Source organism: Ursus arctos, unplaced genomic scaffold (assembly GCF_023065955.2).
Source record: "Ursus arctos isolate Adak ecotype North America unplaced genomic scaffold, UrsArc2.0 scaffold_3, whole genome shotgun sequence".
In the NCBI taxonomy this organism is placed as follows: domain Eukaryota; kingdom Metazoa; phylum Chordata; class Mammalia; order Carnivora; family Ursidae; genus Ursus; species Ursus arctos.
In genome coordinates, this window is record NW_026622985.1 from 51106033 (window position 1) to 51125906 (window position 19874).

Genomic DNA, 19874 nt, shown 5'->3' on the forward strand with positions numbered 1-19874 from the left:
TGCTATTACTGCTCTCCCAGGGGCTTCGGTTGTGTCTGAGCGCTTCTTGCATACACACTGCACATCAACCTTCACATTAAACAGAGATATTCTAGATTGGGACCCAAGGAGGGTGGGGAACATGCCCATCTCCAAATCAGAATTCTAACAGGGAAGAGTCTGTTCTAGGGGGATGTCAGGCAGGCCTGTTCACTACTTCCCACCATCACCAACCCCCAAAGCCGGGCTGATGTTGAGCTGTCCTGTGCTGTTTGTTTGGTTTGGAGGGACTGGAGGGAAATACAATATTTAGGATGGACCTGAGACTACCTCTGCTAGAGGCTGATGAAATTCTAGGGCATGGAAAAAAACAGAACCAAGACAAACTATACAGGAATCTTTCAAACACGATCCCACAACAAACAGGAGATGCATAGCACACACACATAGGGAAACAAAACAATCAGTGGGTTTAGCAAAATCCATCTTTAGGATATTCTGCCAACACAAGTGAGAGTCACTTAGCCTTATCTGCTGTTGTCAGAGGCCACTTCTTGGGAGAAGTGATACCCAGGGTAAGGTTCGGATGGATAAGGAGTGGCCCTGGAGTTGCAGCAGGATTACCAGGACAAGGAAGTAGGAAATGGCAGGAGATAAGGCCAAGGCCAGACCAGTCAGGGCCTCATCTGATACTGCTTAAGAGTTTTTGTTTTGTGCTGAGGGCTATGAACTTCGGCTGTAAAACAAACAAGAAGGATGGAGAAGTAACCAGAAGAGGATATAAAATCAAAGGTTGGTTTGTTTCTTGTTATTACGATTAAAGGAATCATTTGTTTGCTGAAAGGGAAGAGCCAACAGAGAGATACTGAGAAAGCAGGAAAGGGAAGTCTCCAAGGAAGGGTAGGACCCACAGCCCAGAGAGAAGAATGAGTTTTGAGCAGAAAGAAGGGCTCCCCCTCCACCAAACTGAGAACAAATGATGTTAAGTCAACAGATGATGCCACAATTCACATTCTCCTGGGACAACCCAGAGTCTGTTCTGTACTTGCTGACTGTCCGGCAAGGAAACTTCAAGGCCTTTCTCTTGCAGAAATATTTCCTGGGCCAGATTTGAAATTTTTCTGTTTTAGAAATCACTGATACCAAGTCCTAGACACTACCAAAGAGAATGCTCTTCTAGGAGCACAGACTCAATCTCCACCACATCTAACACCCACTGATCCCAGAAGAGTAAGAAAGTCCACTCAAGTACTGTCCCTTCTCTAACATCTATATTCTGGACACATCTATTTTGCATAACAAAGCAAATTCTTATGACAAAAAAGAAAAAGTGGGATGGTAGAAAAATGAGAATTAGATTTTTCTTGTGATCTTTGATATCATGAATACAACCTTCTGTTCAATCTTCTAAAGGAAAGTTAATTTTTCACAGGATCAGGCTACTAGTTGTGCTTACAGAGGCCATTTACCAAACACTAGTAAAATGTGAATATGACGGGTTTCGCTGGGGTCAGGATATATAGCTATATATTCATCCAAAACTGAATAAAATTAGTTATTATTGATATTTTTGCATTTTACATTGAAGATTTGAGAATTAATAGTTAATATTTAATTAAGCAGCTATATTTCAAATGCTGGCACAACGAGGCCTGAAAGTTCAATTTTTGTTAAAATTCCTGTACTACTCTTAAATAATTATGTACTCTGATAAAAATAAGCAATCTGTTCCCACATCTAGAATAAGCCTTTTCTGTAAACAATGGAAATTTTGGAGGGCTTAGTGTTTCCTTGGGAGAGGGGGTGATGAGTAATAACAAAGACTAAGACCAGCTGATTTCATAGCATTTTTTTATACAATTTAAAGCAGCAAATGGAAATTTTCTTCACCTATGATTCTAACACAAAACTTAAACCAAGTTCCACCATGAAATTTTTTTTGAGAAATACTCAAAAAAATGTTTATTCATCCAGTATTTATTTCCTCTTCCCCAAAGAGCATAAAATGAGAATCTATTTAGGAAAAGTCAGGAGTATAAAAGGTAGATTTGGGACATAGGAATGGTGGACTTGAAGTTGATCTCCACTTAGAAGATGTTAATCGAGCACCAGTTCAGAAACTAAGGATGCCAAAGGATTTCTCACCTTGCTTAAACATGTCAGGTAGACAAGGCAAAGTTAGGCGGGATAAGGACACGGAGTGGAGGTGACAGGGTGGAAGGTGGTGGTGGCATTAGCATATGTAGGGTGCCAAGGAGAGACAGGGATCTGAATTTTGGAAATCACCACAGTGGGGAGGATATTAAATAAAGGCCTGCGTGAGGGCACCGCCAGAGTAAGAGCAGAGAAAGAGGTCTTGGGACTGAGCACCAGGACACTCCCCCTTCAGAAGTCAGTGTTTCCGAAAGTAGTTATTATTATTATGCAGGTATGGTGAGGCCAACAGACAAGGAGATGACTGCCACTGAAAAGACAGGTCAGTCTGGGGAGAATTAAGGTCTTAATAATAATTGAGTCTTCCAGTCCATGAACATGGAGAGATACTCTTATTTAAATCTTACTAGATCTTTTTTTTTTATATCAGACTCATGAAGTGTTTGACATACAGCCCTTGCACACTTTTTAGATTTGTACCTAAGTATTTCACAGTGTTTTTTGTGCTAGTACATAGAAACATAACTGATTTTTGCATGCTGACCTTGTATCTCATGACCCTGCTAAACCTGCTTATTAGTTCTAGTAGGTTTTTTGTAGATTCCTTGGGATTTTCTACTTATATAATTAGGTCATCTGCAAAGACAGGTGGCTTTCGTCTGTCTTCTAGTCTGTATACCTTTTATTTCTTTATCTTGCCTTATTGCACTGACTAGCATTGAAGAGAAGTGATTAAAAGGAGATGTATTAGCCTTGTTCCCTTAGTGGGAAAGTATTCAGTCTTTCACTATTAAGTATGATGTAAGCCATAGGTTTTACGTAAGGTTTATCAGACTGAAGAAGTTTCCTTATATTCCTAGTTTTCTAAGAATTTTTATCCTGAATAGATACTGAATTTTTTTAAATGTTTTCTCTGTATCTATGGAGTTTGTCGCAGTTTTTCCTGTTAGACTAAATCTGGTGAATTATACTGATTGATTTTTAAACTATGAACCATTCTTTTATTCCTGGGATAAATTCCTGTTTTTCATGATGTACTATCACTTTTATATATTGCTGGATCCCATTTACTAATATTTGTTGAGAAAGTTTCGGTTTTCACATTCATTTTCTCTTTCTGAACTTTGCCCTAATAATGCTGGCTTCATAAAGGGCTTTACATGATTTACATAGGGTCGTATCTCCGGAGGGCCAAGCACAAATTTGTACTTCACACGAACCTGATGCTCAGTGTATGCCTGTTGAGGAAGAGTATTGGTGACAAGTGGTTGCCTTTTCCCAGACCTTCTTCTCCCTGCCCCTTTTCCTTACCTAGAAATGAAGAGGAGCAAATTCACTTATCTAAGGACTCCGGACTCCCTCCCAAATATAAATGTTTATGAAGCTAAATGTATGGCATTTCAGGAATGTCAGCCAAGTGGTAGTAAGTACCATGCTTGATAAAATCTTCATCATAATGGTATTAATCTGATTTCTTTACATAGTATTTTACAACTTTGACTTAATTACCATTCACATTTCCTATCACTTAACCAAGCTCTTTCTGTATGGCTGACTTTATAAACGGTAGACTTCAACTCTGCTGTACATTTGCCTCATCTTTAGAACTTGATATGAAGTACTGATATGATTGTCTCAGCTCTCCATCCCAAGCCTGGTTCAGTATTTCTCAGACTATGCCTCCTTCTTTTTGAAAGGATCATGGTTGAGAACCACTGCCATAGAGGTCACTTCCAAGTTCACCTTTTGCCTTCATAGCACGTCACTGCCACCAAGTACAGAGGCCTGTTCCTTTGGCAAGTTATGTAACCCGCCTTGCCTCAGCTCCTTCATCTGTAACTTCAAACTCCTGTTGTAAAAAGTGTTAATCATTACTGCTACTATTGATTTTATTATTGTTATCACTGCCAGGCCAGCTTAGGCCAAGTGACTAAGCCAATTCTTCCCCACTTTTTAATTAGGGAGACCCCTTTTCCATAGAAACGGATCACAGACCCATGAACTCTGTACATGATGATTAAGCAAATACACGATAAAAGTGTTAACTGTGAATTCAAGCAACAAACTGTATTTTATTTATTTCAGAACCAACGATACACAGTTAAGTCATTCTCTTTATTCAATGTAAAGATAATGCTTGTCTTCCCTATGGGTCTACACCCCCCTGCGCTCCATCTGAGATGTGCTCCCCACTCTTAAAGTCTGAGTTCCTCTCACTGTGACTCACCGTTCGAGCGCATCAAGCTGCCCTGCGCAGCCTCAGCATGCCACCGCTCCTTCTGACTTCATGCCCTGCACACTGTGCCACCTACCTCAAGTACACTTTTGCTTGTCTGCCTAGAGCATGAAATAATGAATGCTAATAAATTCATCTGTTTTCTGTTTTTTTGTTTTTTTTTAAGAGGGGGAAGAGAGAGAGAGGGAATGGAGGGGAGGGTCAGGGAGAGAGAGAGAATCTTAAGTGAGCTCCACGCCCAGCATAGAGCCCAATGCAGAGCTCCCGGTCACAACCCTGAGATCATGACCTGAGCCGAAATCAAGACTCAGACGCTTTATCGACTGAGCCACCCAGGCGCCCCGCTAATAAATTCATCTTAACCCACTGGACTGAGCTTTCCCTAGAGCTGGTTAGTTAGGAATCTGAAGGCTAAGATACCATTCAATTAAGTGCACTGCTAAATAAGAGTAACAACAATGAACAATAGTTAGAATCAGGAAAAGTCAGGCTGGGACGCTATGAGAGGGAGCTGTTTCAACAGAGGTCAAGTGGCTGAACAGGCCAACTGTGGAAGCCACAGCCAGACCCCTCAGGAGCATGAGCAATGCCAAGAGGTACACAGGAAGGCCCATCAGCCAGGCAGGACCAACAGACGCTGATCCAGCCAGCATGGACAAACCCAACTTGTGCCAGCCCCAGGCTCCACAGCAGATGCCAACGGAACACCCCAGTTATACTTCAGGGATCATTAGGCAAGTGGCTGCCCATCCACTAGGCAAAATCAGTGCGGATGGGAAAGGGCCCACCCTGACAGGAGCCTCCTCTACCAGGCTTCAGAGACCCGAACCACTCCCCACATACCAGATGTCGTCTTGCTGAGGAACAGGGAGTGGGCACAGACTGACCTTTTTACCAAAATAGGCTCCACAGCCTTTTAAATTACCTTATTAGAATACTCTAACTGGATTAGACTAAAACTAGGGGCTTCTTTCCCTTCTTTCTGGCTACCTAGCAAGGCGGAGGCTCGCGTGGACAATCAGTAACAGTTGCTCAGAGGACAAATGAAGACATAACATTTTTCTTTACATGTCTGCGTGTAGCCCGAGCTACATTTCAGCAATCCTCTAGAACTCTTTAAATAACAGCTTAAATGTTACCTGCCCTGTAACTGGAGGATACAGTTCTCGTGTATTGGAGGTTCATGGACTCCGTCCACTCAGAGCCCTACCGCTCCCACCCCTGGTAAGCCGGCAGCCGCTGTAAAGGCAGCTGAACGGCAACAGCCAAGCTCCCTCACAGAGTAAATCCTCCAAGTGCTCACTAGTCCTGAAGGAACTGTCAGGCTGCCGTCCGCTATGCTGTCACTTCGGCATTTCTAACCAACCCCCAACCCACCCCTCCACACACAATTCAAAAAAAAAAAAAAAGTTAGAAAAAAGTCCATTCTGGATGACTTGATTTGGCTTTCGGTTTGAATAAAATACCATGACTGCTACTTTTTCTCCCAGAGATAGTACCCTCGACACTCCTTTCAAATTATCTACTCAGTTTGGATGCAAAAGTTATTTTGTATAGAATAGGAGGTTTTTTCCCTCAAATTAGCCCAGAAACCTGCAACAGCTTCATTTGCTGTCCTGCTTTAAACATTTTTCTAAATGGAAAACAAAAATCCACTTTAAAAAAAATACATTTGTACAGAATTGTGTTTACATAGAGATGTTAAGTGGTTTCCTCACATAATTTTAGAGATTTAGAAGACAGCAAACTAGAGGGACCCAATGCAGAACCACATACACAGACCTTAATAGCCTTCAAATATCAAAAGGCTCGTAAAAGGACCACAGGACAGGATTTTCAGCTCCGGAATAGACGACGCAAGTTAATGAATCAAGAGGACTTTCAAGGCTATTTCAGTAGAATTGATAAAAATGGATTAAGAGAGCAGAATGGTTAACAGAGGACTACGAATGACACAGAAGAATGGAAAATGTTTTGGATGCAAACAGCAAGAGCCATTACTTACCAGAAAGACTGACAGGAACTGCAGACATTGGAAGTTTTGTAGTCAAGGTAGGACTTGGGCTCCCCCTTGAGGGGTGGGTAGAATTCTACTAGATAAGGAAAGAGGCAGAGGAAGGAGAGGAGTACCACAGGGGCAGGAGGGAATAAATGGGTGTGAGATGGGGGTCAGAATGAATGGGGATCACCAAAAGAGAGCAGAAGTTAAATGGGAATCACATGCATCGAGCCACAGGAAGGCTGCGCCATCACAGCTGGAAGAGGACAGTGTCCCTGGGCACTTTTCTCTGACAATAATTTCTTCCAAGTCTGAATAACCTAAACCTTGGCTTTCCAAAATTTAGCCAAAAATTTTATCCTAGCTTAGAGGTTTGTTTGTAACTCTAGCATAGAAAAAAGTTATTTATTTGTAATATTATATACAGATATTTTATATGTGTATACTCTATCTCCTGCCATTAAAGACTTGCAGTGGTTCATTAATTTTATCTTTTTATAGTTAGCAGTTATAATATGGGACAGATGGATCCACAGCTCCCCAATGACAACTGCCCCAGAGGAATGACCACGCCCAATGTACATGTTCACACCACCACCATCAACAAAAAATCCACCGATTAAAGCACATTTACGGTGATTCTCAACTCCAGAAGCATGACATTTCTGTTCAGTGATCGGTGTGACAAATGACTGCAGATAATCTGGAATTAATATTAGGAACCAAATTTTTGAAAATAATTTTTAGAATCTAGAGTGGACTCAGGGTTTCCCTATAACAAGGTCATCTCACTCAATGGCATTCCAATCTGCTGTACGCGTCAGGGAGAAAGCACTGGAGCGAACTCTGAGGACTGCCTGCAAGTTGATTTCAGTTGCCCTTATGCCCCTGGTAACCCATGCACACCCATGCGACTGGACACTCTTCCATCCTGCATGCAGGACAGGAAATGGTTAAGAAGAGCTACTAGAGAATGCCAGTCCCACGGCGTCAAAGCAAGTCACAGTCATCTCTAGCTTCCGAAGCACACACTCCTTCTTGGAAAGCTTGTTAAAGTTTAGTATGATACTCTTTGACTTCTCTCAGGAAATTCTGACCTCTATTAAAAGCATCTTATACTAAAGACCATCTTCTGTACTTAGACAACTGAGTGAAGAATTACACTCGAATTTTGCTTTACCATTCCAAGGTCCTCTATGTGCGGTGGTGGTTGTAATGTCAACCATTTTGGAGTCAGTCTAACATTTTTACAGTTTCTGTTTATAGTGTCTCAGAAGGGGAAGCTGGAATGACCCCCATCACTCCTGGAACACACCCTGGCAGGTGTTAAAAGAGTGGGTGTTAGAGTCACATGGACATGGATTCAAACCATAAGGTTCCACTCACCACTCGTGTGACCTTAGACAGGTCACCTGACCTCTGTCCCTCATTTTCCTCACAAAATGGTTGACAATAGTAGTAACTTCTAGAATTCATCTGAAGATGAAATAATATAAAGCAGTTAGCATAGTTCCTGACATAAGATGTGTTTCTACAATCAACCTATTAGCATGGTATCTCATTAATATTCTAACATTTATTTCTTTTCTAGAAGGCTGGATTAACTGTCCAGTATTTTTTTTTAAGAGTAACTCATCTTTGTGATGATTGTAGGTGTTTCTCCTGGAACCTATTTTCCTACCCATGAGATAAAATGATACCACTTGCCCTGCTAATGTTAGACCCGAGAGTCAACAGCATGGGAACGTATTTTGAAAACTGAATATGGAAAAGTTATTGATGGAAAATTTTAATCTGAATTTCATTATTCCAAAATAAGCTTATCATGAATTCCACGGAGAGATAAAGACATGTCAACAGCACCATATCATGACTCAAGCCCTGTTCCCAAGTCTTCTCTAATGAATTTTAATTCATTTTAATCATATAGTGATTCATTATCTTCATGTGATAGTGATTCACGTGTTTTAATTTGCCAAATGTTGCTTCTTGCTTATTTTCAGAAAGGTCTGTTGAGCTCTTTCCTAGGAAAGTCACGATTTGGAGAGCAGATAATATGTCAGTTATTATTTTATTTCAACCTCAGCCAAATCATCTTTACTCCTAATTTAGCTCACTACTCACACAGTGATGATTAAATTAGATGCAGCATGGTGCAGCTGGCGAGGCATGAACTTCTGGGATTTGAATATCAGTTCAGCCATTTTTTAGCTGGATTTAATTTCTAGCCATTTCTTTTACCTTTCTGAACTTGCATCTGAGAAATGGGGATGGGACAGCTATCTCTTACAGGAGATGGTGACCTTAAAGAGCAGAGCACAGTCCCTAGAAACAGGAAATAGTCTCTAAGTGAGAATAATTTTATATTAGAACAAAAGAACATCTACTTACAGTTCACAGATGCCAGCTCTAGCAGGAATAAGAGGCACAAGTTGCAGTAAAAGTTTGACACCATTCTGCCATTCTTCTTCTCTTTCAAATTCACAGTACAAGTAGCTACATTCATCAGAAGAAAACTGGTAGAAAACATAGGTATCTTGAAAGTATAAATTGTGGTCCACTGTTGGAAACCAAAAAGAGGAGGATCTGTTTTTTTAAAGTCTACTATTTAGAGAGTCATAAACCAAATAATAAATTGAAAGCCCTACTAATTATTAGGGAGAACCCAGGGGTAGGACTATAATTATATAGTCTAAGTCCATTCATGTTCACAACCCCATTGAATTAAAAGGGACTTCCTGACCAACCTACTTTTATTACTTGAGGCTTTAGCCGGCATATGCATATGTACTTTATGACTCTTCTGCTTCACAGACAGGTGAAAACGGTAGCAATTCAGAAAGTGGGGAGAATTTCTTGTGTGTCTCCAAGCAAACGAATATATTTAATTACTTGAGTGATACACAAATACAACACTATCCCAGGTTTTAAGCCCATGGTTCTCAACCGGGGGCAACGGTGCCACCCCAGGGACATCTGGCGATGTCTGGAGACGTTTTTGGTTTTCACTACTAGAGGGTGCTACAGGTGGGTAGAGAAAGTGATACTGCTGAACATTCTATAATGTACAGGACAGGTCCCTTCAAGAGAACTATCTAGCATAAAATGTCAATGCTACCATGGCTGTTTTAAAAGGAATCAAGAATTGGAGACTTATCCAAAAAAAACCACTGACACAAATATTTTTGCTCACCAGAAACATGAACCTCACAAGCAAGCTGGTAACACTCCTCAAAGGTAGTTACTGCTTTTCTAAGAGGATCGGGTGCTAGGTATTAAGAACTCACTGAAATTATACCCACATCCCCATCTGTGCTATACTGGGCTTGGGGTATGACTTTCTGAACCTTACTATGCTCTGACACTCAATATTTATTACCTATGGGGACAAAGGGGCTTCCTGGTGACCAACTAGCACCTGCATGATAGAGCTAAATAAAGAATCCGGATTACTTGACTTCTAATTCTTTAATTCCCCAGGCTCAACTAAGAAAAGAGCTATTTGCCATCTATTTTAGTTGCCATCAATTTTGTGTTCTGTTTAAACAGCTAATTTTCATAGGTCATATCTCTAATTGTTCATGATTAGTCAATTAAAATGGCATAACATTCCACTCATAAAATCAGTTTCTGATAATTATTCTAACGAACACCTAGATAACTCACACATTTAGAGCAACTAAAGATGTCACTGATTAAAAAAAAATTGTGAGCAGCCTTTTAAGTAGAAGAGGGGGTAAGGGAGAAGACTCTGAGACATTAAGTAGTCTATGAATCAGCAAGTACCTAATTATTTTCACAAAAGGTGTGAGAAATAACAATCGAAAGATGACTGGTCACTTTTGTTTATAAAATGTGAGAGAATGCAAATATTTACCTGTGAAAACAATTTCCGTTCAGGCTGTAATATCCTCCAGAAAAGCAAGTAAATTTTGTTCTGGTGGCTTAATAAAATAATGTTTCCATGCTTTCAAAACATGTAATACTGACCTGATAGCATAATTCCCATATCCAGTAGGAGCTGCCAGACCCCTATGGCCATAGATCTGCACTGGACAAAAGGACAGTGCTCTAGAAGCCAGTCTACCAGCTCTGACCCAACACAGCTCCTCCTAAACAAAAGGAAAGCCATTCATAGTAAGACACTGTTGCGCTCATTTGCCGAAGAATTGACATTTAATATCATCCTGGTCATGTGCTTTTTTAAACAAGGGACTCAATAATAAATGAACAGGGACCTCTTATTCATCTTTCTGATTTCAGCTAAAATATCACTTCCTTAAGGAAACTTAGAATCATACCCTCTTATACTTTTGCTTCAAATCACCTACCATTTAGTAATTACACATTTTTCTGAATGAATAATAGCTGCTTTCCTCACTTCAGAATCATTTTCAGGATATCAGGGACTATGTGTATAACTCACTGTTAAACCCCAACAATTAGAACATTCCAGGCACATAGCAAGTTCTCAAAAACATGTGTTTGAACAAATGAAGGAATAAATTCAGCAATCCTTTATATAAAGATAATCCTTCTGCCTTGGTAAGACTAGTACCTCAAGGTAATGGTGATAAACTTTTGTTCAACTCTTTATAGATTTTTATCTAGTCTTTTGGAGAACAAAATAACTCCAAGAACATTACACAAAGTTGGGACCATAGTGAGTGGTAATGAGTTTTGTTTGCTACTCTCCAAACATATTAAATCCTAAAATGTGCCCCAAAGAACAAATATGACCATTATTCTTTTTAATATTGTCTAAGCAATCTAGCTAAGCAGCCTAGATCATAAACTCATAGAGCCATAAACCCAGATGTGTGTGATGGATGCCACTAACCACATTCACAAAAATATCCCCTGTAATCTGTCTTAAAATACACAACTATATTCGAAGCATGCCCCAATCTGGGCATGAGAAGCAGTATTTTCATGCCTACTTTTTCATCGTTATCAGCCTCAGATGAAAACCCAAAAGAAGACAACTCCCTGAAATATGGTTTTCATTTGCAGAAATTTCACTGAAAATCATTCTCCCTTATGAAAACGTCATCAAAATGTTTTTTTAAAAAAGACGTATCATGTAAATGGCTGCCTTTATTCTATATTTGGTATTTAAGGAGCAAAACACATCAACATTTATTTTATTCCTAAAACAGAAAAATACTGCTTATTTCTCTGTGACTGGCCATGGTCCTCAATACCTAGAAATCACACAGTAACCAACTATCTGAAGAAATGCCACGAGGTACTACATTTTCAGGGGTAAAAGGAAAAATAAACTTTTGTGCTGAGATATTTGTTTTATGGTTTGGGGTTTATTTTATTTTATTTATTTATTTATTTTTTACCTCCAGGTGGGGCTTGGACTCACGACCCCAAGATCAAGAGTCGCAAGCTCTACCGACTAAGCCAGCCAGGTGCCCTTCCGCTGAGATATTTGAACAAATATTCCGGCTTTTGATAAAGCATCACTTTTTCTTCTTTTTTTTGGTGACGTGTCACTATTTGAAAGATACTCTAAGGCAATTAGGGCAATACCCGACACGTTTATTTGCAGGTTAGCATTAAGCCATTAGAAAGATTAACTGTCAAATAAATGGATGTGTTTTGAAAAAGGAGAAAACAGATCACAATAAACTAGGCAATTAGACAAAACAGTCAATATTAACTTCTAATTCTATAAGACACCTTTCATGTTAAAGGTTCAAAGTGTTAATTAATTCCTCAACACCTCTGTCAATTAGCCAGCATCTTTGGGCTTGTAAAGCACTTTTATCCCATGGATTAAAACACTGTATCATCATAATCCTTATTCTAAGAGCAATCCAGTCCTCGACCTGCTCTCAGTGTCTGACCACCCGGAACAGGGCACAACCAAACATTTACTAAGTAAACCAAACTGCCAAACTGCAAAAGGTGCCTAGACGGATGAGTGTGTTTGCCTTGCTCACAGGAGATGGGGAAGAAGTTTCCCAGACTGTGGCTTCTCAGAATGGTGTTTAGGAGCACCTGGGGGATTCGGTGACTGTATAGATTGATGCAGTGTGGCTGAATGGGACCTAGGTGATACTGGTGACTACAAAGCCTCAGTCCCCAAGCTCTACCTTCTCACTGGGAAAGGCTCACGCTGGCTTAGGGAGCAGGGCTGAGTCCACACGCTAAAACATATCACCGAGTGCTGCCATGACAACAACAGTTCGTCAGAGCCCCCCACCCCAGCCAGCAAGCTACTGTTTCAGTTGTTCCTGACCCCCTTCTCCTCTACCCTCCAACTTTATCAAGTTATGTTTCAAATGTCCTTCAACAATCCATCTGCACCAGGGAAAACCCCACTAGGAATAGAGATAAACACTATCATTAATATCACCAAAGCAAACAGCATGCGGTGAGGTGCGCCTGCACTGAACACCTACTCTCCTGACTTGCTGACCAGGGCAGCAACAATCCAGCTACCAGACCTAAGCCTACAGGACTTAGGGGAGAGCAATGAAGAAGAAAAGGGATAGATGGGAGGGAGCGATCTGAACACCCAGTTCCTACTCCCAGTGTATTTTCAGTCTTGTGCTAGATCCAGAAACCATCTGAGTACATGACGATCTAACTAGAGCTGCAATGAGACGGGAACATTGTGATACGGAGGTGATTAGCTACAAGGCCAATGCGACTGCTGTAACAAAACACTAAATATCATTTCAGCTCCAATTTCTGGAGCTGGAAATTTGATTTCTCCTCGTCTCCTTCTGTCTCTGGTTGCATTTTTAGCAATTCATTCATGGTACTGCAGACGGAACCCTAATCTCAAATGTAAATGGGGTGATGGTATTTAGAGACTTCTTTGGAGTCTCAGAAACCAGTATGATTTTTCCTACAGTGCAAAAGGAATAGAAAACATCTCAAAGTTCTGAAAGTAATTCTCATGTAGTACATGGGGAACACTTCACCTCAATTTACCACCAGACAAGGAAAATGACTCATCCTAGGCAATCATATTAGCACTTTATCTTCAGACCCAGGGCACTAATCAATCCTTAGATTATGAAAGATAGGAAGTTCTGGCCCAACCACTGGGAATCTGAAATAGCACAGCACATGCTCTCTCTCCATTCTACTCCCACTGAACCCTAAATCTGTTCTAACTTGGACGGATGGTTCTTTTCCATGAACCTCATTAATGTACGTCTCCCAATGCTTTTTTCAATCTATATCCATGGAGACCACATAAAGCAACTGAGAGCAATGACAGATCTTACACATAGCCTTATGCGGTAGCTAAAAAGAATCGTAGGAGCCTGCTCACGGCTAGACCCAAAGCCTTATCCAACCAGTTTTTATTTTTTAAAAATGAAAAAAAAAATTAGGTTTAAAGTTGATACTATCATCTATTAAAAAAAAAATTAAAAAGGCTCTATGTAAAGTGGTCCAGCCATGACTGCAACTGCTCTTCTCACCTGTCGTGTCTACTTGGCCCAGGCTCTAAACTGAAGGTTCTCAGACCTTGGGCTATGAATTGTTTATGGTGGGGCGGGGTAAGGTTTTTCCAGGGGTTCATGAGTCCATATACACAAAAACATGCTTTTTCAACAGAATAGATCATGTCTTACACAGGTTATATTTTTCAAAACCTATATATGTACTAATGTGGGTAATTTAATATGGGATTTTGGGGCACCTGGGTGGCTCAGTCATTAAGTGTCTGCCTTCAGCTCAGGTCATGATCTCAGGGTCCTGGGATCAAGTCCCGCATCAGGCTCTCTGCTCAGCAGGGAGTCGTCTTCTCCCTCTGCCCCTCCCCCTCCACTCTTGTGCTCTCCCTCTCAAATAAATAAAATCTTTTAAAAAAATTTAATATGGGGGGTGCCTGGGTGGCACAGCGGTTGGGCGTCTGCCTTCGGCTCAGGGCGTGATCCCGGTGTTATGGGATCGAGCCCCACATCAGGCTCCTCCGCTATGAGCCTGCTTCTTCCACTCCCACTCCCCCTGTGTTCCCTCTCTCGCTGGCTGTCTCTATCTCTGTCGAATAAATAAATAAAATCTTTAAAAAAAAATTTTAATATGGGATTTTAAAGTATTAATTCATTGTAGTTCTCCCAACTCCCCTCCCACCCTTGCTCAATGGTACCTCAGAAAACAGATTCTGCCAAGAGTCTGATTAGAAAGTACTTGGTAGCATGGGATAGTAACTAGAAAAGAACATTAAGAAACTAGGGTATGGATAATAGTTACATATATGTATATAATAATCAAAAATTCATCAAGCTGTACCCTCAAGAATTGTTCATTTTAAATCATGTCTCAATAAAAAGGAGGTCTTTTTACTCAAATAGGTTGGGAATCACTATCCCCCAAATCCAGGCCATGATGAAATTTTTCCCAACTGTGACAAATGGAAAAAACAGGAATATTAACAATGAGTTTGCAATAAAACTAAATTTAGTTAACAAAATATCCTTTATTCTGAGAATCTTTGCTATTTTTTTTTAAAAAAATTTATTTATTTTGGGGGAAGGGGAAGAGGAAGAGCGAGTCTCAAGCTGACTCCACGCTAAGCATGGAGCCTGAGGCAGGGCTCGAACTCATGACCCTGAGATCACAACCTGAGCTGAAACCAAGAGTCAGATGCTTAACCGACTGTGCCACCCAGGCACCCCTTTCCTACTTTTTTTGGTGTCATGTATTCTAAGTATGCCTCCTATTCTTTATGGTATAGTGCAAACTCATTTCTGTAAGAAAAAAATAATGATAATAAATGCTATTTTTTTTCTCTTTTTGTTCTATTTTTATAACTTGGTTTTGGTATTGTTTGATATGGTTTAATACCTTTACTTGATAAAATAAAAAGCTGGTAATTCACTTTTGTTTGTTCTTTAAATGGCTCCATGAAATGAAAACATGTGTCCTAGACCTTCTAAGTGACCATTCTCTTAGTCCACCTTTAAAACTAACCATTAGCCCATCCATTTACTCATACCTCTGCCTTTATTCACAAGCCAAGGTGGAGAAACGCCAACCATTTGCCACCTGCCCTTCCCCCTCCTTGCAGTGCCAAGGAGGGGCTCATCCTCACCCGGCAAGTTAGAGCAGAATCCCTCTCCCATAGAATACAAGCTGGTACAGCCACTTTAGAAAACAGTGTGGAGGTTCCTTAAAAAATTAAAAATAGAGCTACCCTATGACCCAGCAATTGCACTACTAGGTATTTACCCCAAAGATACAGATGTAGTGAAAGGGCTATATGCGCCCCAATGTTCATAGCAGCAATGTCCACAATAGCCAAACTGTGGAAGGAGCCGAGATGCCCTTCAACAGACGAATGGAAAAAGAAGATGTGGTCCATATATACAGTGGAATATTACTCAGCCATCAGAAAGAATGATTACCCAACATTTGCATTAACATGGACGGGACTGGAGGAGATTATGCTAAGTGAAATAAGTCAAGCAGAGAAAGACAATTATCATATGGTTTCACTCATTTGTGGAACAGAAGGAATAGCAGGGAGATCGTTAGGAGAAGGAAGGGAAGAATGAAGGGGGGGGGAAACATAAGGGGGAATGAACCATGAGAGACTATGGACTCTGAGAAACAAACTGAGGGTTTTGGGGTAGGGGGGCTAGCCTGGTGAAGGGTATTAAGGAGGGCACGTATTGCATGGAGCACTGGGTGTTACATGCAAACAATGAATCATGGAACACTACATCAAAAACTAATGATGTACTGTATGGTGACTAACATACCATAAAAAAAAAAAAAAAAAAAAAAAGAATCCCTCTCCCACGGATCTCCCAAGAGTCCTCAAAGAGACCTCATAAGGTCCCTGAAGAAGAGACCTATGCTTATTGATGTCCTAATACAGCACATGCCCAGTGCAAATATTATAAAACATCACATTTCAGAGGAAGCAGAGCAGACACTCTCTTAGGAACCCATCCACTTGCACCTGGAGATTCCATACCCTAACTTCAGAACCAGGAGTCTACTGTCAACAAACATTTGGCTGAGTTTAACAGAAAAATCACCATCAGTACCCCAACTAGACACTTCAAACAAACAAATCCTCCCAGTACTGATAGAGCCCAGCTCTCTGTGATCAAGGTTATGATTTCAGTACATTTTTTTTTTATTCAAGGAGAATTTTTGACAAGGTGTTAGAAAACTGTGTTACCTGTAAAATCCCTTGAGGTTCACTCTGTCCTTTATCAGGTCAGCTGCCTGAACGATAATAATATTCCTCAATGCTCTTCCTGCACAAGAAGAATTCTCTCCATAAATCTAAATGGAAAAAGACAAATATTTTCCGTAAATTTAGAATGATATGACAACCTGTGAGCTGCCAAGGGCACACTATATAAAAAAAATCATGTCCACATGCCGGAGTTTAAAACACTTTAGCCTACGTTAGCTACAGACCAACTACGACCCATTTTATTTTTGCTATTGGTCCACTTGTGCTATTAAGCTACAGTGACTATTATCCAAATAAACTGCTTTAACTATAAGTAATCTTTTATACCAAATTTCCAGAATAAAATGTTTTTTTAAATAGTGTTTCTATCAATACAGCAAATCGAAGTACATTTATATTACATATGACTCTGCCATATTGATAATGCATTCATGTAAAAGTCTCGGACGATGGGAAAATAACATTTTCCTATCTACTGACCATCTCATACTGTGACACAATGTGATAGGCTGTTGTCTGCTTCGCTTTTAAGCTTCACTTAGCTGCAGAGCTCATAGTTAATTCCAAGCATCCTGGTTTCATCTACTTCATGATTCTACCTGGCAGATAAAAATTTTACTTAACTTCCTTTTTCATCTTCTAATTCACCCATATGCATCTCTAATCCTTAGAGTCTGAAGGAGGGTACTCCTTAAATCTAGAGAGGTCCATGTCTGACTTTACATACTACCTGCTTTCTCTATAACTGGCACCGTCCTCCACAGTGCAATGCTGCTTCACAAACAAAGCTAAATAAAAACGAACAGTCTTCATGCTCATGAAAAGTAATATATTGGGAATGCATGCTACATCGTTTACTTATTTCTGGGTGAACTCTTTCTGCACCTACACTGTTTTGCACCTAAAAAATATACCTTTTCTTGAAGCAAACCAATTAATAGTATATGACTATGACTTGAGAGGGAACATTTCAACCCCATTCTTACACTTCCCTAATATTCCTATTATCACCTCCTAAAAACAACCGGATGAGAAAGCGTGAAGGGCAGGAAATGATTTTTTAACATGTTGCAACTATATACAAAAAAACAAAACAAAACAAAACAAAATAAAACAAACAAAAAAACTGCGATAAGTCAGATGACAGCAAGTACTACCCTAGTGTGAGGACCTGGGCTGGATGGGTGATGGGCACTAAGAAGCCACTTGTCATGATCAGCACTGGGTGTTCTATGTAAATGATGAATCACTAAATTCAACTCCTGAAACCAGTATTACACATATATTAACTAGAATTTAAATAAAAATTCGGAAGAAAAAAAAAAGTACTATCTTAAAAGAGGTACAAGTCAGCTCACCCCTGGCGGGTCCTGACAAGGTACCAATGTTCATTCACTCAGTCTTTCAAAAACCACTTAATGAGAGGTTCTCAGACCCCATTCTAGATCTGGGGATGCAGTAGTGAATAAGGTCAAAAAGTTCCAGACCTCACAATGCTCACAGTCTCCTGTTCCTCTTATTTAAAGAAAAAAAAGAAAAAGAAAGAAAGAAAGAAAAAAAAAGGAACTCTTGGCAAATGATTTTTAAACACAATGAAGGCTTCCCCATCTTTTTTCAATGAACACAGATATAATCTACTCATAGATAACTATAAATATAAATAATCCCCTCTTACACCAAGTTTTTAGTGTAACATATCCACTATTTTAAAAATACAGCATTCCTATTAACACAGCAAACTGAAAAAATATATTTTTAACTCTGCCACCTTGCTAATGCATTAATATAAGGACTTGAAGATGGGAAAATACTTTTTTTCCCTATCTGGGGAACATCTTGTACCATGACATGATTATCAGAGCATTTTGAAAACCTTCAGCTGTGTCATCACCAGGTGAAGGAGACAGGGTGCCCAGGAGCAAAGGGAAGAGCTGTTAACTAGAGAATTCTACACCAGGATTCATAAATCATTGTTTCAGAAAATGCAGAAAAGAATCGTACCTGGGAAGGAGTGTGTTCAAGGTATGGATTGGAAATTCTTCTCGATAGAGTCTATTTTGAAAGAAAGAAGATGGGAAAAATTAGAACCAAACAAATCTTTGTACCAGCAGGGACAATGTCTGCAATGTGGCAGGCCCAGCAGTTGTCCAAACCAAAAACTGTGCTTAAATCTCAAGTCATGGGCCCGATTGGATTCATGTCCTTATTCTCATTCAGTGCAAGCATCTGGTCAACATTCATTCCAATGGGACAAGTTATTCCATTTGAACAGCTCCCAACTGAAAGGGTACAACTTTAAGGAGTGCCATGAAAAGATGGAGGTTTTCATACTTGCGATTTTATTCTCCATGTGATTTTATTCTGTTTCTCCTTTCCTTTTCATTTCCTGTTTCACCAGCTAACTCAGACTCTCATCACTATGCATCTGCACTCCTGCTTCAGCTTCTCCGTGGACTTCCCTGACCTCTGGTCACACCCCCGCAGGCCATCCTGCAAACCTCAACTGAACAAATGTCCCCTTGCCTCACCGTGGGTCTCTTACTGCTCAGGTGAGTCAATCCGACCCACGACGGTCTGCCTCCAACAGGTTTCCAGTATTCTCCCTCCACCTCCCTGCAGGACAAGACCTACTTATCAGAAGAGCTCGCCACTCATGCCTGCCTCTGCTCACACCATTCTCCACACTGGAGAGCCCTCCGTCTTCCCTGACCCTTCCCTGAATCCCGCCAGACTTCGAAGGCCAGGTTTAGTGCAGTCAGCTTGTGGGTGAAGCTCCTCCCACCTGCCCGGGTCCACTGGGGTTTGTCCCTCTTTGCAGCTGTTTTTCTGTACTAGTCGCATGGCAGCTGCTGGAGGCTCTGCATTGCGGGCTGTCATTCTCTGTGCATTTGCCCCAACTCAATCCACAAGCTCCTTGACGGGGTGCTGGCAGATCATACTGCCTTGCTTTCACAGCATCTGGCACACAACCTTGCACAGAAATGTTTACTTTTCTATTCACTTACTTATAGATATTTACATCTCTGTATCAAGTTAGTAAGTATCTGCTGAATGATTTGAATTGTAGGAGCTAATTTTCTGTACCTAACGATCCTGTAGGCAGCACCATCACCCACATATGCTTCAGCACAAGAGAAAACTATTATCGTTTCCCATTGTGGTATGGGGAACAGAAAAGAGAAACTAACATTTACTGAGCTCCCAACCTATGTTTAAAAGCTCTTTACACCTCTATTCCAAGGCTTGCTGTCTTTTGAGATCCCATCGTTTTTAGTCTGCCACCTCCGCTTCTCAAAATCATTGGCTAGATTACAAAACAT

The 19874-nt window shown here is 40.4% G+C and overlaps 1 protein-coding gene across 3 annotated transcripts in view; it reads right to left on the minus strand.

Annotated features, from left to right (window-relative positions):
- Positions 1–19874, minus strand: part of RAPGEF5 (Rap guanine nucleotide exchange factor 5) — a 235100-nt gene that overhangs the window by 165376 nt on the left and 49850 nt on the right. For all 3 annotated transcript variants that reach the window (XM_057304209.1, XM_057304210.1, XM_044387067.3), the window contains exons 2-5: positions 18556–18606; positions 16534–16640; positions 10359–10480; positions 8760–8928 (exon numbers count right to left, since the gene is read on the minus strand). In XM_057304209.1, the coding sequence (XP_057160192.1) occupies positions 8760–8928; positions 10359–10480; positions 16534–16640; positions 18556–18606 (449 nt within the window). The remainder of the gene's footprint in view (positions 1–8759; positions 8929–10358; positions 10481–16533; positions 16641–18555; positions 18607–19874) is intronic.